We start from the raw sequence: 26,531 nt of genomic DNA on the forward strand, positions 1-26,531 counted from the left end.
TCTTTACATCTTGTAGAAAATCACACGCACGTCGAAGGTCTATAATCGTTTTATCCTTTTCGATTATTTTTGCGCGTGTTGTTTTGAGGGCCAGTTGATGGTGTTTCTGCTCCTGAAAGTACGTTGTTCTAAGCTCTGCCAGCTGTATGAAAGCTCTATGAGCACATCGAAATATAAAACGATATTTACGAAATTATTCTCATTCTTATTTTATATGAATATGTTTTACGTTGCATAATTTTTCGAAAATACTAAACCTTCAAAGCTGACGGTTTCGAAGCTCTGTATTAACCGTAGAAACTGATTTCGTAAATTTATTTTACTTTTCTTTGCTATTAAAGTATATAATTAAGGAACGAGTTCTTGTAAGTAAATTTGTATTACGCCATTCAATCCTGTACACAAATGTACATCAAAGGTAGCCACTAAATTGAATTTTTGTTTAATTTTCTTCATTTCCAATCCTGCTTAGGCTATTCAAATAATTGATAGTACGAAAGAAAATCAAATGCGCATAAAAGCTGATCATGACTTACTAGATGCCAACGGAAAACGCCATTTTTTATCAGTTTCTATGTGGATGTTTTCATGTAGGTATTTTATTTGATATTGACATGATTTGTCAACTATAAGATCAGCTACAAGATTCCATTCCCACAATTTACCAAAAGTCTCCGTGATGTTAGAAACATTATGTTCTCAATATAATGATCTATTTAACTGATTAAACTTCCAAAATTATTATTTAAACATTAAATATTAACTGTTTTTTTCAATTAAACTGGTCATCTCTAGATTTTTTTTCAGTTCTATTTATTTTGGTTTGGGGGGAGGGGGTTAACCCCCGAACCCCCCTGGCTACGCCATTGGTTATTGCAATTCTGAAGCCAGATACAAATCCAGCAGAAGCATCTAGCTATCAACGAATTAGTTTACTCTCTTCTATTAGTAAATTATTTGAAAAATTAATCCTAACTGGAATGATGTCACATATCAATGAGAATTCTATTTTTCTTCTTTAAGATTAATCTGTTAAAATTAATGTTTCATAATGGGGCTTACACGAATATAAACGAGAGTCTTGCATTTTTCTGATAAATCGAGGGAGTCTGCATCATTTCCCCCCACGCCGGTCTCAACAGCCCCAGGTTCCGCTACATTTCTTTTATAAGAAATTTTATATGATGTAACGACATTTACAACTAATGTAAAACCTGCACTAGAAACAAATCTTTTCCTCGGCTATTATTACGCACACGATTGAACAGTAGCGTTGGGTTGCTGTTTGTGAAGATCCTGCACACTAAAAGATTTAAAAAAAAACGCTTTTAATCCTCCTAACAGCGTGATGATACATTTCTTATAACTCTAATCGCTTTCTTCGGGTATTATATCGATTGAGAACATTTAGAACTTGATGCTTCACGATGTTTTTGATAACACATACTATATGGGATAGTGGCATGACTCAAAGAATCGCTCAAATTAGCATAGGACAACATCAGTGCAAGAAATCTCAAAGATTAAACCAATTTAATGGAAAAGCGGAAAAATGGCCTATAAAATAGAATTAAAAACGAACTATTGCTAATGCTCCGGTAATAACATATATAAATTCTTCAATCAATGCATTGTGTAGGGAAAACTGTATTTTCCTAAAGGGGTTATGTATGTTGTGCTGAGTCAAAAAATCGAAAAACAAGCTTTCGAATGGATTTGAAGTTCATACTCAATAGCGTTTACTCAAATTTTGAACGAGGCTTAGAATTAAGCACTGAAAGTTCAGCTATTGATATCTTGCTACCTCGAAGTGCATGGGTGCATAGTTCAAACTTTACTTCGCTATCGATTTTTTTCTAAAAATGACTTCCCAGTAGTATCTTTGATGTGAAATATTATCCCTAATCCTAATTCCAATGAACAAATAAAAAACTCTCGAAACCCGTTAGGGAAAATCATCATCATTACTGGAATTTTCTTTTTCTCGAAACTTTACGATAACCTTCCGTCAATTCTATTAAAAATTGTCAAATGCTTTATAAATTACATGATCTTAATAGGAACAGTTGTTTAATAAGCTTTTGTAATATTGTGTAGGAAAAGCTGAAAATTTATGAATTTTCTCTATCTGCAACATATAAACCCTTAATTATACCAATTAATTTAGGATACCCTTTTAACATAAACTATCGCACGAGTGGGAATAGGTTCGCCTAATTTTGGAAGAAATCGATAAAATAACCCCTTGAAAACTACCTAAACGTTGGTGTATTTCAATGCAATTGAAAGAAAATATCCTCAGAAAATTAGATGTACCTATTACTGTGAATAATTAATACAGTAAAGACTCGTTTTTATCATCTCCATGGTGTATATTGGTGTAAAATGTAAAATAGGGACATTAACAAAATATCGACGTTTTTTTCTTCATAATAAACTGAAGCTGTTAAAATATTCTTTCCTTCCCTTGATGTTGTCTAATAACTATTTCTGATTATAGATTATTATTATGAGGCTGATCAAATCGGGTCTTCAATGTATTATTTATTTTATTCATTTATTTATTTTGGTTTGATGGGGTTTGGTGAAAATACAACTTACTGCCCAAATTACGAAACCGCCATATTTGAAGTTTTAAAATTATGAAGAATCATTTTTTCCAAAAATTATAGGAGTTCCTGTCTTTAGCGAATTCGTTGAGACTTTCATTTAAAACAACTTTATTGTAGGCATGAATACTATATGGAGTATACCGAGTTATAAAATGATATTTACTAAGTGTTCCTTAATCTAGTTTTTTCTAAAATAACTTTCTATTGTGAGCTTCACAAACTCAAGCTTTGGATAAAATGTAAATTTTATCGTTTATAAACAATAGAAGAGATTTTTCATGAACAGTAAAATCATAATAATTTATTTTTAAAATTAAATAGAAATATCCTAAAATATGTTAATACATTGAAAACAAGGAGCCTTCATGTCTTTAACAAAGTGGTTTGTAATAGCACTCCCCAAAATTTTGCTGAAGACATTAAGTCTGGAACAAAATTTGTTTGAAGGGCAAATCTATCTATCTATATATATATATATATATATATATATATATATATATATATATATATATATATATATATATATATATATATATATATATATATATATATATATATATATATATATATATATATATATATATATATATATATATATATATATATATATATATATATATAAGTCAAAGTTTGTATGTATATGATTTATAGACTTCCGAACGGCTTAACCGATTTCCGTAAAAATTTATACACAGTTTTGATTTGTTACGGGGCGTGTTTGTGTGCTATTAGTTGGAGATTATCTGCCCGCCAGATGGCGCTTTGGAACAAATTGCGTTTTCCTCCTATTTCGTTGAAAATCGCAGCAACGCGCGATGGGTATTAGCTAGTTCGCTATAAATACTTCCTGGAGGATATAACGCCAAAATTATTTTATAAAATGACTAGCTGTAACCCGGTGCGCTTCGCTACACTCATCAAGACTAAACGAAATATTTAAAATATACTAAAAATAACAAATATTCTTGTCACAAAGAAGTATGTTATTGTAATTCTCGCGGATAGACACTGTTCTTAGTTTGACCACCTGGAGCATAATTAAATAAATTGCTCTTGTTTCCTACACACAATCGTTTGAAATCCCTTGGTATCATTCGAATTCGAGGCAGCAGTACATCTGCTTCTTTATATTTTCTATAGTTACAATGGTCGCTTAAATGAAATTTTTCAACCAAAGCACAGTTGCGGTGGGTCGATGTTGCGCAGTAACTAATGTAATAGGCACACAAAGTTTCAATTGCAACACATGCGGTGCACAGTGTTGCAAAACGACGTTTTCACGATCAAAATTCAATAACTTCTGAACCATTGATTTTGAAGGCTGGATTTTTTCGAAGCAGTTTCTAGATATACATAGATGCATCTTTTGATATAATGAATTGAGTGATTAATCCCCTAAAAGTGAAATAAAAAATGTATTTCCGCAAATAATTTAGCAAGAAGCTCGCTGTGTTCAGTAAAATTCTAGAAAATATTATTGTGAAAAACTTTACTGAAAATACTAAAGCTCTATATGGTAATAGTAGCGAGATATGTAGGTTTGCTTGGGATAGACCCCTTAAAACAATTTTTCGAATATAACTTTTTACGATTACTTTTTATTATTAAAAGTGTCTTCTACAAAGTTGATAAAAGCGATAAAATACACATTTTTTTATAAAAACGATGAATCTGTAGTTCTCGAAACCACAAAGTTATTGTCAATTTTCGAATATTTTTAGGTCAGTTTACACCTTAAGCAACTTCCTTAATCGCAAAAATTCGTAGAAAGAACTTTGTTCTTTCGATTAAATATAAAAACCTTCGTCTGACGGAGACTGCTGGGTAGGTTACGTATAAAACCAATACTCCTGAAAGCATGGTGGATCGACTAAATTAAATAATTCAACACGATAATCCATAGATTTATATGCGTTCATCAGTATTATATTATAATTCGCGTAATAGATCTCTATCAAAAAAATTCTTGCCATTCCATTTATGTGCTGGTAAACATACATGCAACAAAATTTTAGATTTTTTAAGTAATTGATAGATATTGCATCAGAAACTCTCCTTCAGATTTCGAAACCAACAATCATGTCCACCTTCTTGGTGGAAGAAATACTTATGCCAAATCCATATAATATATATATATATATATATATATATATATATATATATATATATATATATATATATATATATATATATATATATATATATATATATATATATATATATATATATATATATATATATATATATATATATATATATATATATATATATATATATATATATATATATATATATATATATATATATATATATATATATATATATATATATATATATATATATATAGCTAAAAAAGTTCTTCAGTAACCCCCCCCCCCCTCTCCCTTTCCTCGGCTTAGGTACTTCTCACCCGCCCCATCGTGCACAAAAACCACCCCATGACCATCTCCTTAGTGGAAGGAATACTTATGTCAAAATTGAATTCATCGCTAATAATCACATTGAATGAATAGATAAGGATTACTTCAGGGGTGGGCGTAGCGTAGTTGGTAAATCGATTGCCTTGCACGCAGCGCACCTGGGTTCGAGTCCTGACCCCGCACATAGGGTTAGAAATTTTTCATAACAGATTTTTTTATCCTGAAGAGGCGAATGACCTTAAGGTTAAAACATCTATAATAGAAATAAAAAAAGGATTACTTCAGAACCCACTCCCCCTTTTAGTGGTTCACTCCCATCAACCATTGGCTCAGTGGGAGAAATACATATGTCAAATACTAATAAATATGGAGATAAAAATAATCATTTGCCTAAAAAACAACCCCACCCCTTAAGCTCAGTGTACCCCCCCCCCCAAAAAAAAACCATGACATGAACATCTTCTGGGGGAAGAATACGTATGCCAATTTTCATCAAGATTGGACTTGTAGTTTAGAAGTAGTTAGCGGAGATACATACATATTATATATTTAAGATATGGTAGATGTGCTATTTAATGTTTGTAAAATTCATCGAAGATGCTAAATTGGCGGAACGGAAAACGCCATTTTTCATTAATTCCCCTACTTTTGGAGGTGGTTTTCTCGTTATTAATTCTATAACGTTTTCGTCTCAACTCGACGCATTCCCAATATTAAAACATTTTCAACAAATGTTGGAAGTTATGCAATTTTTCGGTGAGCAGTTCCAAGTTTCATAGACATTAAAGCAATTTTTAGTTTCGCTTCCTATTAAAAATGACCCTAATCCATATTGCAGTACACCCCTTCAAAACTGAACTCAATATTATAGGAAATTATGATTATGATTATGATTGATTCCAGAACTCTGGAATGAATTTCTAATGGAATGTTTTTAGGCAGGTATTTGATATTGATGTTATTATACAACTGTGATATCAATGTACTGATCAGATAATTATCATTGTAATATTGAATTAAGTCAGTCAGCGTCAATAAATTCAGCGTCAATTTATGAAAATATCTCACTCTTAGGGGGATTAAACAGTAAAATCACAATACTGAAAGAAAGGGCATGTTGTATGCTTTAAATTCTCCGAAGATACTATTGACCTAAAATTATCCGTTTTGGCGCTAATAATACATTGAATGTTTTGGTCTTATTTCTGGCTATGGTAAATGATAAAAATCTTTCGTCCGCATTCAATGTTAAATATCTCTTTTTATAATAGTCCGTTCGGAAGGTATTCGTATAAGCTTTCTAAAAATATATAAATTGTTTAGTTACGTCGTCAATTTCGGCAGCAAAATTAAAACACTGCAAAAAACGCGATTTTTACACCTTCAGACATTCATATTTTGGAAACTAAACATCAGAATCAAAAACCCTTTAATAGCGTTCTGTCTGTGTGATAGGTCTATCATTTAAAATTGGTTTGGATAAGATCGGTTCAGCCATTGCTGAGAAACACGAATGAGAGTTTGTCCGTTACGTACACACACAGACATTGTCCCAAATCGTCGAACTGAGTCGATTGGTCCATAAGACTTGGCCTTCCGGGCCTCGGAAAAAAATCTTGAAAGTTTGAGCGAATTCTATACATTTCTTTTCTAAGAAATGTAAAACATTCTAAATGGGGCGATAGTGAAATGTAGAGTGTTATATCTGTTTGCCTGTGATTCTGCAACCATACAGGTTTACCTCGCGCTAAACCGTTGTTCCGGTTGTCCCAATATTTACCGTTTCTAATTAATTCTAGTGCCCAATAATTGTTATCCAGCTTAACTTTTCTAAACATGCCAATAACTGTTTTCCAGACGACAAAGCTTGGAGAATTTTGCTTCCTTCTGCTGTACTGTGTCAGCGCAATTTTCCTTTTATTTAGCATTATTCATTGATCGTCGTTGATGCCGTGCCGCATAATATAGTGAGTAGCTGCAGCGTAGTAAAAAAAACAATAACAACCGACGTTTAACTTATTATGCAAACATTACAATTCTGAAACAAGCAGCGAGACGATAATAATCCCTCGTAAGATCTAATCGATCAGAAAACCGCGCGGTTCGACATTCGCCGCCGGAAAGCACACAATGGCTTTCGTACCCGTGACTAAGCGCTGCTCCTCTCTCCGACGACGGGAAATGCAGTGCGCAAAAAAGTAACTACTAATTGGTCGCTCAATCACGCGCCAAGTCCCCCGACATATCTGATCGGTAGCGGAAAATTTAACACGCGTACAACCAGAGCGTCACGTGGAACTTCTCGCAAGTTTAGTATTTAGTGCAGGAAGTTATGCCAAGGGCTGATGGGCGAAGTCACTGAAATAAACATTTTTCGAGCGTTTCTTTGTTCGCTCATCGCCACTAGATGTAGTGAAATTTCCATTTCCCCCATCCGCCGCTGCAGCTTAATCACGGGTTGTAATTGTATTCTGATTCTAGTTGTTCTCATTAACATGTTAATCGATGCTAATTGTTTTATTTCTGGATGATTTTTTTGCCACTATAAAACAGTGCGTTGGCGATTCTGGAGTCACCAGTAACATTCGGAAGTTCTAATAATCGGTAGTGGAAGTGAAGCCAGTAGTGGAATAAAATAGTCAAAATGAAACTTGCTCTAGTGCTTCTGTTCGTCGGTTTAATCTGTGCGGTGTACTGTCAGGATGCTGCCAAGGATGCCACAAAAGGCGTGAAGGATGCCGCGGATAAGGCTAAGACCGACGCACCTGATGCGTCTAAACTGGGCAAGGACGCTGTAACTACACCCGATCCAAAAGATGCGTCCAAAAAGGTTGAGGATGCTTCTGGAAAAGTCAAGGACGCTGCTGCCAAGGCCAAGGATGAACTATCTGGACTGGGCAAGAAGCTGCAGGACGGGTTCAAACTGTGATTTACTCGGGATTTAGTTTTATGTGAACGACGATAAAAAATAAAAACAAAATAATTTAAACGTACAAATCAGAGTTTAATAGCAATTTCAACATCTCCGAAAGTAGACCAAAAAATTGATAAATGCGTGAGTCTGCGGTTTCGACGCCGTTGTGGTTTGAACTTTATACACCTACTATAAAAGCAATCCTCTGCCCCCAAAAAAAGTTAGTAATAAACTTCTCCTCGTTAAAGTGCTCTAATTAACCAGTTTGTTAGCCGAAATATGACGGACTCGGATGATTTACTGGCGCTCCTGCAGCGGCCATTGGAACCTACATTCCTACCGAAAAACGGTGGCAAAACCGTTATCGATTTACCGGATGATTACCTTACCGACCGTTACCGTCCGATTGGAGCCGAGCTGCAGTCACGCTTCACGAATGATGCCGAACAGAGGATTCCCGTTCGAGGCGTAGCACCTCCAGATCTTTCCTTCGCCAACGGAATCGATCGACGTGGAGCCTTCTCTTTGTTTGTACCGAAGCATCGGGATGCAGCGGCCGCTTTGATCAATCTGTTCCTCACTCAGCCCGATGTAGCTTCATTGATGAGCGTCGCAAGTTTCTGCAGAGATCGTCTGAACACGGTACTGTTCCAATACGCTCTTGCGGTAGCGATTCAGCATCGACCGGATACGAAGGATGTCAACATACCATCGATCGTCTCTCTGTTTCCTGATCAGTTTGTAGATCCCGCTGTTTTTCCGAAACTTCGCGAAGAAGGATCCGTCGTCCAGCAGGCGAATCGAGTAAGGAATTTCTTTTTTGCTGACTAGTATCGCATTAATGATTTTTTGTGCAGATGGTGATTGATGTTCCACCGAATTATACTGCTTCCGATCGAGAGGACGAACAGCGGCTTGCGTACTTTCGCGAAGATATTGGTGTAAATATGCATCACTGGCATTGGCATCTGGTCTATCCGGGTGATGGTCCGGATGCGGTTGTTCGTAAAGATCGTCGTGGTGAATTGTTCTTCTATATGCACAGTCAACTGATTGCGCGTTACAACATTGAACGTTTCTGTAATCAACTGGCCAGTGTAAAGCACTTCAACAACTATCGCGAAACAATACCGCAGGCATATTTCCCCAAGATGATCCGAAGTTCGAACAACCGCTCGTATCCAGGAAGACATGCCAACATTGCTCTTCAAGATGTTAATCGCATTGACAATGGAACGATCGTTCAGGTTCAGGACTTGGAGCAGTGGCGTGATCGTATTCTTGAAGCTATTGATCAAGGGTTCATACTGGATTCTAACGGGAATAATATTACACTCGATGAGGTGAAGGGAATTGACATTTTGGGTGATATTATTGAAGCTTCAAGCTTAACCCCGAACCGGCGGTTGTATGGAAGCTTGCATAATATGGGACATAATGTCATCGCGTACATTCACGATCCAGACTACCGCTACCTGGAGGACTACGGTGTAATGGGAGACGTAACAACGGCTATGCGTGATCCTATATTCTATCGTTGGCATGGAATGATCGATGAAATCTTTCGTCGTCACAAAGATCGTTTGAATCCATACAGCCCTGCTCAGTTATCGTTCCCAGGTATAACTGTAAACTCAGTTGGAGTTCAACTGAACCGCTCTAATACACCACCTAACGTTTTGCTGACCTATTGGCAGAGATCGCAGGTAGATCTTGCTTCCGGGTTAGACTTTGGTCCAGAGGGCAATGTATTCGCTTCATTCACTCATCTGCAACATGCTCCGTTTTCTTTCCGAGTGGAAGTTAACAATGATACCGGAGCCGTCCGTCGAGGTACTTTGCGAATCTGGATAGCTCCCAATGTGGACGAGCGTGGCACGCCACTTACATTCCGTGAACAGCGATTGTATTTTGTCGAAATGGATACCTCAACTGTTACGTGTAAGTTCAGTCATCATTATAAGCACTTTAATATACACCTTATGTATTATCATATCTAAATTTTAGTAAATCCTGGTACGAACACGATCGTTCGTCGATCAGATCAGTCCAGCGTCACAATACCATACGATCGCACCTTCCGCGCTGTTGGTAAAGCATCTACGCCAACTGATCCGAATGCATTGGCTCAGTTCCGCTTCTGTGGGTGTGGTTGGCCGCAGCACATGCTTGTCCCAAAAGGAGCCGCCGGTGAAGGTGTTCAGTTTGACATTTTTGCCATGGTGACGGACTACACGGACGATGCTGTTAGTCAAACTACCGATCAGTAAGTCTTGTGAAGTCTTTTTTTTCGCATGTCTCTGATCCTATAATTTCATGTTAGACTTGGTCCCTGTGATGATGCCCACTCGTTCTGCGGTCTACGCGACAAGCTGTACCCGGATAAACGCGCTATGGGCTTCCCGTTCGATCGTTCAACGGCGGCCTCAGTAGTCATGCTGCAAGACTTTGTTGCTCCAAACTCGAACATGAGAACTAACACCATCCAAGTGAAGTTTAGCAACACAACTATCGCACGTACCTAAATTTCCTTTATAGCTCACAACTCTCACGCTTAATAAAATAACCCATAATAAATCCCTTCACAATTTGACTTTATTTCTCGTTTGTTATTTTGTCATCATAAACACTGGACAAAGCGTTTACATCGAATGTGATCTCCCAGCGGTCGTTGATCGGCAGCCAGGTTCGAAATAATGGCGCAGTAAGGAAATGCATCCGTTCCGGTTCATCTGGTGACACAGCAACTTTTTCAATCTTATTCAGCGTGTTCAGCACAATTTTGGTCGATTGGCCTGGAAGATAAACGTTGTGGGTATCACTGTAACTTGTGTCGAGTGCCAGTGACGGTATAATCGAGCTTAACCACAGAAGCACGATAATATTTGTCATCGCTTTCGTGACTGTTAGATTAAAATGCAAAAATTTGACTTGATGTGTCGAGGGTACTCGGATGAATCGTTTCGGAAATATCTTAATCATATTATTGAATCGTATATTCGGGTGCTGTTTGAACAGATGATTTTAAGTGTGCGGAAAGGTTTGCTTATCACACACATGTGGAATCGGTGCGATTGTTTGTATACCATTGTTTGTGTAGCTTCCAGTTTAGTTGGTCTGTAAATTCCAAACTTTGGTTGCACGCTTATGAATTTTGTTTCAATCATTAAATTCCATGGTTTTACATTTCTTATAAAAGAAATGTATAGAATTCGCTCAAACTTTCAAGATTTTTTCCGAGGCCCGGAGGGCCGAGTCTTATATACCAATCGACTCAGCTCGACGATTTGGGACAATGTCTCTGTGTGTGTGTGTGTGTGTGTGTGTGTGTGTGTGTGTGTGTATGTAACGGACAAATTCTCATTCGTGTTTCTCAGCAATGGCTGAACCGATCTTATCCAAACCAATTTTAAATGAAAGAACTAAAAAACAGTATGAACGCTATTAATTTGTTTTTGATTCTGATGTTTAGTTTTTAAGATATGAATGTTTGAATGCGTAAAAATGGCGTTTTTTGCAGTTTTTTTAAATTATCTGCCGGAATTGACAATATAGATTAACAATTTATATGTTTTTAGACAGCTTTAACGAATACCTTTCGAACAAGCTATAGATTGTTGAAATCGGACGATTATCAAAAGAGATATTTAACATTAAATGCGGACGAAAGATTTTTATCATTTCCCATTGCCAGAAATATGACCAAAAACATGTAATCTATTATTAACGCCAAAACGGCTTATTTTAGGTCAATAGTTTCTTCGGAGAATTTAATGGAGATAATATGCCCTTTCTTTTGGTATAGTGCTTTTGCTGATTAATCCCCCTATGAGTGAGATATTTTCACAAATTTTCTTGGAAGTGATTATAACGAAATGATGCCTTCAGCAAATTTGTAGCTCTTACTTTTGCGAATAACTTTACTGAAGACTTCAAATATCTATTTTGAATACTTTAAAAGTTATGGCTTGTTGTTTGTGGATTACTCTTTGTCGCCTATTTATTGTTCAATATAGTAATAATCCATTGAAATAAGCCAAACATTATTTCGATAAATCGAATTTTGTATTTCATTTTTCTATCTACAACCGCTAGAAATAATCACCGAACACTTCCAAGTTGTCTGGAAGGATCTTGATAACTTATCAGTGCAAAAATGTTCATTTGTGCGAAGCTTCTGACTGCAATTTTTCTAACTTATAACCATCGGATCGATCTGAAACATGTCGGAAAATGAAAAGCGAAATAAATAACTCCAAGCAACGGCGTAGCCAAGAGAAGGTTTTGGGATTTAACACCATACAGCCCCCCCCCCCCACACCAAAAAAAAATTGAATTGGAGTTGAAAATTTATTGATGCAAACTGATTTAATTCAATATTACAATAACATTATCTGATCCGTAGATTGATAACCTGTTGTTGTAAACATCATGAGGACTTTTGATAAATTGTCGGAATATTACGAAAGCTTATTAAATAATTTTTCCTAATAAGTTTGTGAAAATTATAAACTATTTGAAATTTTTTAATAGTTTTATTTTTTATTTAACCGTGATTTTTTTAATAAATAGTGACCATCGCTTCACAACGTAGTCTATTTTTCATGGATTGCGGTGAGCACGATCTCTCGAATTGCTGAACTGAAAATCATGGAATAGAAATTAATTTTTAGTATTCTTTACAGACCCGCTGGTGCCCTAAGACGATTTCGCTAGATTTTTAGAGCACTGTGCACTAGACTGCCCAGAAAAATGATGAATTTTTGAAAACTCAATCGGCCCACCCCTGAGTCGATTCCTAGTCCCACCAGAAGTACTTGTACCAAATTTGAAGCAAATCGGACAAGTCTAACTACCGGACCAACGTGCCTGAAGTTTATATTGGATTTTTCAACAATTTACATGGAGAAAACTCACTAGCTCGTATTTTCGCCGCTAGGTGGCACTGTATACATCGTATTATCGTTGTAAGTGAAAATAAGAAAAATATTTTAATTATCTACAACTTTGTCGAAGACTGCTAGTAAATCCGGCTATGTTAAAAGAAGTTATTAAACTTTTAACGAAGTGATGTCTGAGTCAGTTTTGCATGGGGCCTAGTAGTGCATGGTTGTGTATCAGTACTCGAGTCCTGCGAACTACATATTTTTGTGAAATAATGGTTAGATTTGGCCGAATAGTATGTTTACAAGAATTATAGTAAATAATACGAGTTATGTTTTGGTTAGAAAATTTTAGTTCCATCTGTGACCGCATAGAGGGCGCCACTACTAACTTTTCATAGAAGAGAGATAGAGTATCAAGATGTTCAGAAGAAATACTGAAAAATGCCTGTTCTATAACTTTGTAGAAGACACCAAATTTCTATCTCTCTCCGTTGAAAAGTTAGTGTTGGCGCCCTCTATGCGGTCACAGGTGGAACTAAAGTTTTCTAATCAAAGCATGACTCGTATTATTTACTATAATTCTTCTGAACATACCATTGAGCTGAACCTAAAGATTATTTCACAAAAATGTTTAGTTCGTGTGAATCGAGTACTGATACACAACCATGCACTGTTAGGCCCCATGCAAAACTGACTCAGACATCACTTCACTAAAAGTTTAATAACTTCTTTTAACAAAGCCGAATTCACTAGCAGTCTTCGGCAAAGTTGTACACAATTAAATTATCTTACTTATTTTCACTTACAGTTATAATGCGATACATACAGTGCCACCTAGCGGCAAAAATGCGTGCTGGTGGGTTTTCTCCATGTAAATTGTTTAAAATTCCCATACAAACTGCAGGCCTGTTGGTCCGGTAGTTAGACTTGTCCGATTTGCTCCAAATTTAGTGCAAGTACTCCTGGTGGGACTAGGAATCGACGCAGAGGTGGGCCGATAGGGGTAATTTTTTTCCTGTCACCCTACTGTGCACCCAGTGCATTAACGCAAGTGACGGAAGGTTATCGAAAAGTTTCGTGAAAATGAAAGTTCCAGTAATGATGATGATTTTCCCAAACGGTTCGTTTTCGTGAGGTTTTTATTTGTTCTTTGGCATTAGGATTAGCGATAATAATTCAAATCAAGAATACTACTGGGAAGTCAACTTTAGAAAAAGTCGATGTCGAAGTAAAATTTGAAACTATGCACGCATGTACTTCAGAGATAGCGTGATATCAGGAGCTGCGATTTCATTTCAACGCTTTTTTTGTGAAAAGGGCGATACTTACAAATGTAAACATAGGGCTTTTTTCATACATGCGAATGAGGGTTTTGAAACGCAACAAATTAACCTAAAAAGTTTGATTCTACGATATTGCTTTCTTAAACTACAGCAAAAAATACAACGGGCGAAACTGTATTTTAGTTTGTTTATTTAAAGTTTCGCCCTCCACGCTCCATGCAAAAAAAAGGGCGATACTTTTTTTGCTAGCAGTTTAGAGGCGAAACTGTTATTTTCGTATTTTTTTAGGATTATCAAACTGATACCAGCTGTAAATAGTAACAATGATCTCTATTGAAAAAACCCGGACGAAATCGGTGGTGTAAAACGGTAGTTATTGTAAAAAAACGTAAGGGCGATACTTCAATGCTGATAGATGGGACCGAAAAAGTAAACAATCGCCAAAGGGCCGATACTATCATTTTGTCAATTTCAATAGCAAAAACAAATTTTAATTTAATAATTTCAAATACTTTATGAAGTTTTGGGTTTCGATCACTGAATCATGCAATTTAGGATGTCAAAAACACAATAGTTCTTAAATAGGAAATAAAACCAAGTCTGGAAATATTCACTGTTGATTTTCTTTGAATGGTATCACTGCTAGTATCGCCCTTTTCAAGAAAAAGCGTTGATTTCTTAGTTCTCAGTCGCGTTGGAAATTTGAGTAAAATATAAACTTCAAATCGATTCAAAAAAAATTCGTTTTTTTTGTTTCAGTACAATATATAACCCCTTTAGATTCAGTTTTCCCACCACAATATAGATATTTTATTAACAGAGCATTAACAATAATTCGTTGGTATGTCTATTTTATGGGTCATTTTTTCGCTTTCCCATTGATTTGGTTTGAGATTTCTAGCACTGATGTTGTCCTATGCTGATTTGAGCGATTCTCTGAGTCCTGCCACTATCCCATGTAGTATGTGTTATCAAAAACATCGCGAAGCATCAAGTTCTAAATGCTCTCAAACGATATAATATCCGAAGAGTGATAAGAGTTATAAGAAATGTCTCATCACACTGTTAGGTGGATTAAACACGTTTTCTTTATTATTACAGATTTAAGCATGATTAGCAAATTGTTTCATTATGTGAAATAATCGTAAATAATTCATATCAACTATAAGATAATTAAATATTTTGTGTGAAGGGGAGTTCGCTCTTCTCGAGAATGAACAACGCAAATATATTTTGAAATATATATGTGAAAGTTTTGTTCTTCTGCCAATAAAGCGTTAAATTAAGTTTTTTTGGTGAAAACAAAAGTAGTGACCCTAATTCTCATGAAATATAAACTGAGCAATCAAAGCCAGAATTAGACTAAATACAAAAAAAATTGTTCGCGTACTTTTTTGTTTAAATTTACCTACTTCGATTCAACTGTATGGAGGTATTTGTATTTGAAATTTGGGAATTTAAATACAAGAGTCTACTTTATTAATCATTCTGGAAGCAGGAAACAGAATATATTTGTTCAAAGAGCAGGTTCCCCGTCTTTAGGCGGGGATATGTATCTTGCTGTGCCTTCTCATCATTTCACAGATCCGATGGAAAGGAGAAGGGGGAGGAAGGAAGTAGAATGGGAAGGGTGGAAAAATTGACAGCACGAAAACAAGCAGCAGGTAAGTTAAACTCACCAGAAGCTCGAAACGCCTGCGAGAAAACCCAAGGCTCTTTACCGAACTGTATTAAAAACTATAATATGTTACTAAGTTTCAATCGCCCAAACACAGTTTCGTCTGTATAAGGACAACCGAAACCCTGAAATCACAATTGCGTTACTGCCGAGCAGTTTTATATCAGATGATAGGAGGTTACGTAGTCGGATTCACAAATATCACATTAAAATGACTCAGTGCACTGAATAGTATTGATGTGATAATTAAGGTTGCACTGGCCGACTAAAGCCTTGATCAGCATGCCACAGTGTTGTTAGGAAAACATGTTTCTGTTCAGATGTGTTAAACAAGCCAAATAATAATATTTACAATTTAGCACTATAGCTGTCAAATGTTAGCATATGATTAACCCATTCATGCCCATGTTGTTGTGGACAACAACGTTTTTAAACAGATATAACTTTTGATTAAGGCAAAATTTGCTCACAAAAACAAGTAAGGCTTATAAATGAGACTATTGCCTTTCATTTGAGTATTAATAGTTTCAAGGACCAGCTCTAGAACTGAAGTTATTGCAACTAGTCTGATTGGATTCCGATGGAGCAGTGCTGCCAAGAACAGTTTACGTTGACGACGAAAAATGAATTTTTCATATATCTTCGTTATGTTGCAATATTATTGAAAATTGATAAAAATTATCGATTTCTAGGAGAATTGCATTGAGCATTGGAAGATAAAAACTGAGCAGCTTCTAGCACTGCGAGGGAAGAACCTATCTTTATAAAAATAGGCTTTTCGTGTTTCTTGACCCCACCGTTTTCAATGAAAAATAGTTTTGAAACACTACATGTACGAGAAAAAAGTTGGGCATGAAAGGGCTAAAGAAAGTCGTATACTACCAGTCATTATTTCCGGTTACTTTAGCGCCACAGAGTAATTATCTGTATTTCGATATTTTTCAATAGAAAAGGAGCAGGAATGTCTTGCTTTGCTCCAGAGAGAAAAAGGAATCGCAGCAATCGATGAGCGCGCGCAATTTTTTTTTCGCTTCGTGAAGTTTCATTTTAAAATATTTATAAAATCCTATTTTATCGCAAAAATCGTAATCGTAGTGAAAACACATTTCGGTCAGCGTCTGCTAGTTTGTAATCTGTTCGATAGCTTTGCGCTCGTATTTAATTGGGCAGTATTAGATAGTGTCAAAACCCTCAAGAGAATCCATGATTGTTCAAGAGACCATTGAGTCTGCCAACCAAGTGGTAGTTTTGTGGGCCACATCGTCATCCAATGAAGCAATCGCTTTCTGAGACGAAATAGTCAATCTGGTACAAACGAATTTTTGGATGATTACGAAGCTACTCTCAGTGCTTGAAGAAACTTCTAGTAGCGGAAAACTGAGTAAGAGCTTTCCGATTTATTTATATATCAAGAGTGCTGATTCAAATGGTCCTTAGTGACAAATGTAAACAAACTGAGTTATTTGCAGCGCAGCATGTGATTACAACATGGCCAACGAATACCGAAAACCAGGATTCATTATACCCAGTATTTATCAAAACAACAAGTATTATATAAAAAGTCGCAATGTTTTCATAATCATATTTTGCAATTTTGCCCTTGAGACCTTTTAAATTGAAAGGACCTATGCGTGAAACATTTCGAAACCTCTGCAACTGTTCATAGGCGCCATGCAAAAACGACGCAAGATTCATTTCATTCTATGTTTTTCCCACTGCACATAGGTACCTAGTAAAAACGTCCTAAGCATCAAAATAAAAGAAATTATTTTCTTCTGTGCATACGACTTATTTTCGAAGTTGAATTTAGAAAGTATATTAAATTAAAAGATAATTGGAAAGCTTAGTTATTCTAAAGTAACATGCCAATCGTTGATTTTAACCACTTCCAGCCAATAGTTTGTTAATATAAACTAATACTTCCCGCAATTTTTTTCTGCAAGGCTTCTGTTAAATCCAGTGCAACTATTTACCATAGTAATGAAGAACATTCGTATTCCGGTGCTCATTTTGTCGAAAATTTTGCAGAAGTTCAATATTCGTCGTAAGAGCTACCCTGCCGTTATAAGCATATTTGTCCCATGTTCTATGGGATTCCCTATATACATGTGACAATTATGCGTAGAACGGCAGTACCTTTGCTGAAAAAAGCCTTATGTGCAGCGTCGTATGATTCTTAGGGCCGAAAAAAGACCTATGTGAAAGGTCCTATAATTTTCAAATGGACGCATCATTCTAAAGCGCTTAAAAACTACATTAGCACTAAATATTTCATGTTTTTAGTATTATTTACCTAAAGAGCATAGTCCTTAGACTATATTGGCATAATTGTTTCATCAAAACGCACATTTGTTCTCTAATAGGGATTTGTTTTAGGTCCATGAAACTTCAGCCTCGTTTTTCTCAGGTCGAGCTCAATGTCACTTAAGAATAAGTACTCTTGATATAGTGAATTTTTGTAAGTGGGTCACATTTCTATCGCCTTTTGATATCTCCGTCATCTATGAAAACTGTTTCAGTTCCGAGCGTTTTCCGTAAGTAGATGACAGGACTATTATGATATAAAAACGCTTGTAAGGACCTGGCCAGGTGTGTAGAGTTGAGCGGGTCTGCGTCATTGTAGATCGTGGCGAAGTCTGATATGACAATGGATATGCTCAATTCTGCAACTCCATCTACGATTTGTGCAGGTGTTCGTGCTATGCTATGCTATGCTAGGAATGTATTGCTTTGCTCCACTTCAATGGTAAGAGCACATCATTTATATCTATATTTGGCAACGTTTTGGAAACAATGATTTTATGCCTGGCTAAATATTTCTCGAGCTAAATCCAATAAGGCAAAGGTACTTTTTCATTCTTTAAAAATCTAGGGGTGCGATTGGTCATTATATTCGAGGGTTAATAAAACAATGTACACACCTAGAAAATAAGCGGTTCAACTTTTTTGATTAGTATGTATGCTGCAGATTATTTAAAAAATAGTAACACATAATGAATGCAATCCATTGACGTCATTCAGGTAAGAAAACCAGGAAGCTTTTACCCTACAAACAATCAATATACAATAAATATTATAGTTATTACTATTTCAACATTGTTAGACGCAGTGTTCTCGCAGTATATTTACAATAAAATTTTATGGAACAATCAATTTTACTGTTCAGCAAAAAACTTAAACAGTAAATTCACATTAAATTTTACTGTTTTCGAGAAACAAATGCATTGAAAAAATTTGATTTTTTAATGCTAAGATACATAACCACCCCCCTATTTTACTGTAAAAGTCGATATTACAGTGAAATTTACTCTAGAAACGGTAAAGTTTATTGTTTTTGTATTGTAGCATAACACTAGAATTTACTGTAAATTATTGTAAAATTAATGTACTGTCACAGTGAAAATCATGGTTTTGTTACTGTACATTTCTATTCGGGTGTCGTCGCCAAAGTGTGGAATTGAAGTTGTGCATTCCGGCCCACGTGGTTGATTAGCACGCTGCATCAATTATAGATGTATTGGCATGTACGCTCACATCGTTTTAAATTCAACATATAAGAAGCAACGGCAAAAAATGTGTTTTGATGCCGCAAAAAACTTTGTGGAAGATTCCAAGAAGGTAGGAGAACGTCTAAAAAGTTGTCAAAAAAACTAATTTAAGGGGGTCTTCTATATAATATGTTTAATAACCATTAAAGCTAGATATATAGAAAGTATCTGCAGCAATATCTTTTGTAGTAACATTTGCTACAACTTTGCCGAAGACACAAAGTCTCTACCTTAATTAGTTCAGAAAAAAAAAATTGTGTATCACTTATAGGTGAAAAATCACTGAACGGTATACTCCTGTCGATGTGCAATCATAAGGGCAACACAACTTCTATGAATAAACTATACTTCTAAAGTTAACGGTTTAGACGCTATTAAGTTTTAGCACGAAAATGACGTTTTAAAACACTGTGCATTCGTTCAATAATTTTCGACTTCTTTAATCTTTGCAATTTGTTTGTCTAGCTTCCTGCTTTCTTGTATCGATTTTTCATGGTATTTTGGTTTTCTTGATTATACATTTGTTGACAATTGACTTTAATTTGATTATTTGGATGATTTTGTTTTTTTTTGTACATCCTTTCAGTATTCAGTTTTCCCATTATTTTCTTTTTGCATTGATATCCGTTTAGTAAATTATTTTAATTTTTGTGATTACTACATTTTTAGTCGTTCCATTTTTTTAATTTTTACTAATATTTTTTCCGTTTTTTCAGTTCGCGATTTTTTTTCGATTTATTAATTTTTTATATTTTTAAACGTAAACATTTTGATGTTTATATATTTTTTGTAAAGAGCGAATGATCCTTCGAGGTTGAAGCCCCAATAAAACAATAATAATAATATTTTTTCTCTATTTCCAAATTAGTCCTCCTTATATATGTACATTCTCTCTTTAGCTTTTGAAACTTATTTCATTTCCTTTCTTTGCAATTTTTACCCTTTTTTGTATAGAGTGATGAGTCTGTTGTCGCAAAAATTGACAAATTGACAAAAATGGCTTTTTGAAGGCCACCAAAAATTTCGAAGAGGCATTTAAAATACTTTAAAATACCGGCATTTATATATAATCTCCAGATCACATTTTTTCGCCTTTTTGAAATCTCCGTCATCTATGAAAACTGTTTCGGTTCCGAACGTTTTCCTTAAGTAGGTGATAGGACTATTATGAAATAAAAACGCTTGTAAGGACGTGGCCAGGTGTGTGGAGTTGAGCGGGTCTACGTCATTGTAGATTGTGGCGAAGTCTGATATGACAATGGATATGCACAATTCTGCAACTCCATCCTACGATTTGTTCATGCTATGCTATGCTATGCTATGATGAGTCATTCGTAGTTCTATTGAAACACATTTATTTTTATACGAGTTTTTCGTGAACGCCACGAAACGACTTTCGTTGGCTTATTACGAAACGGCTTCATTAGGCAAACAAATTGTTCACTGCTATATACGAAAGTTTTAATAATATTTACGAGCACCATTCGTCAAACCGTCAACGTCAGAAAAGCTTCGATAGAGGTAGAATATGGAGTCAACAATTGTTGATCATCACGACGATTTCGGTCTTACTATTTAGTAACCGTATCCGTGTCCTCCGGTTTCAGGAAGATTTCCTAATCATCTTTCGCTTCAAGTTGGTCCATAATCCAGAGCAGTACGGATCCAGTTGAACCATCGCGAGCTGCTCGTTAGTTTTGTATGAAAAAGTTTAAGTTTCTCTGTCAAAATTATATGTCAAAATTATATGTTATTAAATACGAAAACTTTTCTAAGATGAACGAAATGAATTCGTGTGACAAACTAAATCATTCGTAATATACACAACTGTTTATTAAAATAAACAAAACATTTCGTTTCATTCCCGAATAATATTGCTGTTTTCAACAATAACATTCGTGCAATGTACACTAAATATGTATGTAAAATTTACGAAATTTTTCGTTCATCAAGCGGCTATTACTTCACACCACAATCTTTCTAGTCCTCTATAGAAGTGAGCAGGTTGAAATAAAATCGATTTTTCCAGATCGATCCTTTTAGTTAAAAAAATCGTTGTTGTCAAACATCGATCCAAAAAGATCGATTGAAAAAAAATAATATGCTAATAAATACGAAAACTTTTCTAAGATGAACGAAATGAGTTCATGCGACCAACTAAATCGTTCGTAATATACACAAACGTTTATTAAAATAAACAAAACATTTCGTTTCATTCACGAAAAATAATTTCGTTATCAACAATAACATTCGTGCAGTGCATACTAAATATGTAAAATTTACGAAAGCTTTCGTTCTCCAAGCGGCATTTTTGTTCATGAAATGAACGAAACCTACTATTTACGAATTTATATTATCAGTGCATTGATACTAAAAACAACTAGATTTCAAACTTTAACCTTTTAATAAACGTGCAATATACAGTGCTGTTGGTCCGTACGTTGGACTTCCCGGGCCGGTATTTTCTCCCTACGACCTAGGCTGTTATACTTGTTACAATGTTGCGTAAGAGAAGTCAAACAGTTTCTTCCTCTCATATAGTATTTTGTAGGATATTTTGAATCTCCTCCTTCCCCCATATTCATTTACGTAATTAGTGCATGACCTCTTCCCACTGTTCATTTTTCAATCTGTTTCGTAGATACACTACCGTAGATTACTTATTCACATTAAAAATTCAACTAAAATGAGTTGAAACAAAATGTGGTTTAGTTTTGAATGCTTATATTTCAGCCACTTCAGGATTAATTTTCGGAGCGTTTACACAAATCACTCAGAAGTACTTCTAAGAAAAGATTCGAACATAGAATATTTTTTCTCATACACTCATAACAACAACATGTTACATTTTGACTTGAACAACTCTGATGATTCGTCTTGCTAAAATCATTTTCCCTAGGTAATAGACAATTTAGAAATTATACCTTCAATACGTGATTTTTAACGACATTATGTAGGGTAGTTTTTTGCATGAAATTAATTTTAGAACACTATTATTTCAGAATTTATATCATGCTATGGCTGTTATACTTAGTTTAAGACACTTTGTTAGATCGAAACCATGCATAAAATAAAATAAAAATTTGAAAACCACCAACAAGCGAACGAGTTCTTATCTTAAACGCATGCGCTTCTCAATATGCACGAAATGCTGCTTCGTGATAATTGGAAGCCAAATTGTGGCCCTTGCGGTTTCCGTTCAACGATCTAACATTGAACTGTATAAAAGTGTACCAGTGACTCAGCTTGGCGCTTAGTTCATTTCTACCGATTACTGTCGAACCATCAGCGATGACTGACAAAACGTCTCTATTAGCACTGCTCCAGCGTCCGTTGGAACCGGCATTTCTGCCCAAGGATGACGGAAAAACCGTTCTCATCATTCCGGAGGAGTACATGAGCGACCGTTATCGACCTTTGACAACGGACATTCAGTCTCGTCTCACTGGAGGAGCAGATGTTGAGATACCGGTGCGGAACGTGGGCATTCCGGATATAGCGTTCGCGGAAGTGATTGATCGACGGGGCGCATTTTCGTTGTTTATTGAGAAGCATCGTGATATTGCTGGTCGGTTGATCAATTTGTTCTTGAGCCAAAAGGATGTCACATCGCTGATGGCAGTTGGTACCTACGCTAGGGAAAGGCTGAATCCGTACCTGTTTCAGTATGCAATGACAGTTGCAATGCAGCATCGACCGGACACGAAGGATGTACCGATTCCACCACTAATAGAACTATTCCCAGATCAGTTTGTGGACCCAGCCGTATTTCCAAAGTTACGCGAGGAGGGAAATGTTGTTCAGCAGGGTGAGCGGGTAAGTTTGTTTTTGTATTATTAGAATTTTCACAAGATTGATTTACGTTATTGGCAGACCACAATCGACATTGAACCAAACTTTACCGCTTCGGATCGGGAGATGGAACAGCGCTTAGCATACTTCCGTGAGGATATTGGAGTGAATTTGCACCATTGGCATTGGCACTTGGTTTACCCAGCGGGTGCTGCTCCGGAAATCGTTCGGAAAGATCGTCGTGGAGAGTTATTTTTCTACATGCACAGTCAAATCATTGCCCGGTACAACGTGGAAAGGTTCTGTAACAAGTTGGCTCGAGTGCGTCCGTTGTCGAACTATCGCGAGGCTATTCCGGAGGCATATTTCCCGAAGATGGTTCGTAGCTTGAACAATCGTGCTTATCCAGCCCGGGCTGCAGAATCCGTGTTACGGGACCTAAATCGAGTGGATAACGATACTGTTGTATCGGTGAACGATTTGCAACGATGGACAGATCGAATCCATCAGGCGATCGACCAAGGATTTGTGGTTGACGTAAGTTATAAGGCTGTTAAAATAATTGTTTAATAACAGTTGATTTCGATTACAGTCAACCGGTAGGAACGTCCCCCTGGACGAAGTGAAAGGTATTGATATTCTGGGGGACCTGGTAGAAGCTTCTACATTGAGTGTCAACAGAAGATTGTACGGTAGTTTACACAACGTAGGTCACGATATGTTGGCATACATTCACGATCCTGACTATCGCTATCTGGAGGACTTTGGCGTTATGGGCGATGTTACCACGGCTATGCGAGACCCTGTGTTCTATCGTTGGCACGGCATGATTGATGGAATCTTTCGAAAGTTTCTCGAAACGTTAAGACCGTATACGTCAGCTCAGCTGGGCTATCCTGGAATCAAGGTGAACAGTATCAATCTTCGTCTCAACCGACCTAATGCGCCAGCTAACGTTCTGCTTACATTCTGGCAAAAGTCTCAAGTTGATCTGGCTGCCGGACTTGATTTCGGACCAAAAGGAAATGTTTTTGCTAGTTTCACTCATCTTCAGCATGCTCCATTTGCTTTTGAAATCAAGGTTACGAATTCAACGGGATCGGCAAAACGAGGAACAGCTCGAATATTTATTGCCCCGAAGGTTGATGAGAGGGGTACCAAATTGACTTTCAAAGAACAGCGCTTGCTTTTTATTGAACTGGATAAATTTGGAGTGAATTGTAAGTGTATTTTTTTCGTAACATAGCAGATGTGTCATTCTTATCTGCCGATTTTTTTTTTCAGTGAGACCTGGGGACAACACAATAACACGTAAATCGGATCAATCTAGTGTGACCATACCATACGACAGGACATTCCGTAGGATTGGTGCTGCTCAGACACCGACTGACGCAAGGCAAAGGGAAATATTCCGTTTCTGCGGTTGCGGATGGCCTCAGCATATGCTTATTCCGAAAGGAGCTCCGGAAGGGGTACAGTTTGATCTGTTCGTAATGATTTCAAACTTTGCTGATGATACCGTCAACCAGGAATTCGATGAGTAATATTTTCTCGATGCAGAAAAGTGCAGCTACTAAACTCGCTTATTTTGTTTTCAGAAATGCCGATTGTAGCGATGCACACTCGTTCTGTGGACTGCGTGACAAATTATACCCCGACAAGCGGCCGATGGGTTTCCCGTTCGAGCGTCTAACACCGGCCACAATTACGACGCTTGGGGACTTTATTGGTTCCAATACCAACATGGCGTCGAACAATTTACAAATCAAATTCACAAATACAGTTATTGCCAGAACTTGAGACCGAGGAACAGGGCGAATAAACTTGCTGATGTCTAGAACCAACCAATCACAAATAAAGAAAAATATATTCCACACTATTAGTATGCAGCGAATGTTTAATGATTTTAAATAAATAATATTGGAATTTAAAGTAGTTCAATATACTTGGGTAGGCAGGACAGCTGTCCTCAGGTGTAGACCATCCGGGATCGTGACTGTAGACGTTGATGTAACCGTAATTGTCGAGGTTTTAGATACGATATTTGTAACCGGGTACGTCGTTAGTGTGGTTGTGGTTGCCGACGAAGATGTAGTTGTTTCCGTTGTGTACTCTGTTTCGATAACTAATGGTGGTGTCGATGTAGTTGTGGTTGTTGTTGTTTCCGTAGAAGTCGTTGTAACCGTTGATGGTGTTGGAGTGATGGTTGTTGTCGGGGTATAAGTATGAGTGCTTGTATATACGAGCGGCGTAACGATGCTCGTAGTGGTAGTGGTCGATGTCACTATAATTGGAGGCGTTGTAATGAGCGTGGACGTGATCGTAGTTTATGGTGTGACGATGAACTCTCCCTGGAAGATCGTGGTGACGGAAGTAGTCGTAATACATCTTTGCTGACGCTCATTATTTGTGCTTGGTTCAATTTTATTTGAGTGGGAAGCTTCGAATGTTGATGCAGATAGGTTGATCAAGATAAGGAAGATGCTTAGTTTGAAGATCTGAAACAAAAAGATATATTTGTCAACAAAATCCATTAATTTTGAAACAAACGTTTCGAAACTAGATTTTTTACTAAATACAATTGCTGTGACATTAAGCGGTTATATATATACTTGATTGGGATGAAAAATATGATATTTTTTGTGTTTTCCTAATGTACCTGCCATCAATAATGTTTCGAAATAATTTCAAAAGAATCCAACTCTTAGAATTGAAGTAAGAGCACTAAATAGCCGAAGGCATCCTGTGACCTAAGTAACTGTTTAGTTTTCGCCCATCAGGGTTTTCCCCAAAGAACGAAACGCGCATCTATTTGAAATGCATACCAAATGCGCGTTAGGGTAACTTGTGGTCCCAATGCCCATCAGTTTGTCGCAAAGCAGAAGAAGATACGCGTGTCTGTGGCTATGGTTCACTAGGAGGTTGATTATTATCTTTCTCCGGACAAAAACAACTTAGAGGCCATGTGGCATCCAGCGGGATAAAGGATCTCATGGCATGGAAACTAAATGTTATGTATTATGTTTTTTAAACCATATCACGTAAATCAGGTGATGGGAAATAAGCGTTCGTTTCCAAAAAGACTTTTAAGGACATCAAAAATAAATTCGATTTTTTTATAAAATTTAATGTAATCTAATTCGAGTATTCAATCCAATTTTCGTGAAATTACTTCGTATAATATATTTTTAATCTAATCAATTTAAGTGCAAGGCAAAACCAACATATTGGCAACGGTGTTATATTACTTTCAACAGGGTACAAAAAATAATAAGAGGTTTTTTGCTTGAAAAGTCAAGCCAGCTGGTCGATTCTGTCCTATATATCGAGCACAATTCAGGGCAATTCACTTCATATAAGCCCAATACAACCAATTGGTTTGCCTCATCCACTACTCT

At 36.4% G+C, this 26,531-nt stretch overlaps 3 protein-coding genes across 3 annotated transcripts in view; all 3 read left to right on the top strand.

Annotated features, from left to right (window-relative positions):
* LOC131692249 (phenoloxidase 1-like) overlaps window positions 1-25,020 on the top strand; it is a 76,823-nt gene extending 51,803 nt beyond the window's left edge. The window contains exons 2-6 of the mRNA XM_058979204.1: window positions 22,344-23,157; window positions 23,215-23,670; window positions 23,726-24,353; window positions 24,418-24,673; window positions 24,732-25,020. Coding sequence (XP_058835187.1) covers window positions 22,633-23,157; window positions 23,215-23,670; window positions 23,726-24,353; window positions 24,418-24,673; window positions 24,732-24,933 — 2,067 coding nt within the window. The 5' untranslated portion in view covers window positions 22,344-22,632 and the 3' untranslated portion in view covers window positions 24,934-25,020. The remainder of the gene's footprint in view (window positions 1-22,343; window positions 23,158-23,214; window positions 23,671-23,725; window positions 24,354-24,417; window positions 24,674-24,731) is intronic.
* Window positions 7,590-8,029, top strand: LOC131692254 (uncharacterized). Its single transcript, XM_058979209.1, has one exon. The coding sequence runs from the start codon at window positions 7,677-7,679 to the stop codon at window positions 7,959-7,961; it is 285 nt and encodes a 94-aa protein (XP_058835192.1). The 5' UTR covers window positions 7,590-7,676; the 3' UTR covers window positions 7,962-8,029.
* LOC131692248 (phenoloxidase 8-like) lies at window positions 8,193-10,508 on the top strand. The gene is made up of 4 exons (XM_058979203.1): window positions 8,193-8,750; window positions 8,804-9,887; window positions 9,954-10,212; window positions 10,270-10,508. The coding sequence occupies exons 1-4, from the start codon at window positions 8,226-8,228 to the stop codon at window positions 10,469-10,471; spliced, it is 2,070 nt and encodes a 689-aa protein (XP_058835186.1). The 5' UTR covers window positions 8,193-8,225; the 3' UTR covers window positions 10,472-10,508.
* Window positions 25,021-26,531: the final 1,511 nt, after the last annotated feature.

Source organism: Topomyia yanbarensis, chromosome 3 (assembly GCF_030247195.1).
Source record: "Topomyia yanbarensis strain Yona2022 chromosome 3, ASM3024719v1, whole genome shotgun sequence".
NCBI lineage: Eukaryota > Metazoa > Arthropoda > Insecta > Diptera > Culicidae > Topomyia > Topomyia yanbarensis.

Bases quoted from the DNA above. Each gene is read 5' to 3' on its own strand.
- LOC131692254 (XM_058979209.1), top strand. From the start codon at position 7,677: ATGAAACTTGCTCTAGTGCTTCTGTTCGTCGGTTTAATCTGTGCGGTG.
- LOC131692248 (XM_058979203.1), top strand. From the start codon at position 8,226: ATGACGGACTCGGATGATTTACTGGCGCTCCTGCAGCGGCCATTGGAA. The intron at 8,751-8,803 runs GTAAGGAATTTC...TTTTTTGTGCAG, and splicing joins TCGTCCAGCAGGCGAATCGA to ATGGTGATTGATGTTCCACC. The intron at 9,888-9,953 runs GTAAGTTCAGTC...TCTAAATTTTAG, and splicing joins GGATACCTCAACTGTTACGT to TAAATCCTGGTACGAACACG.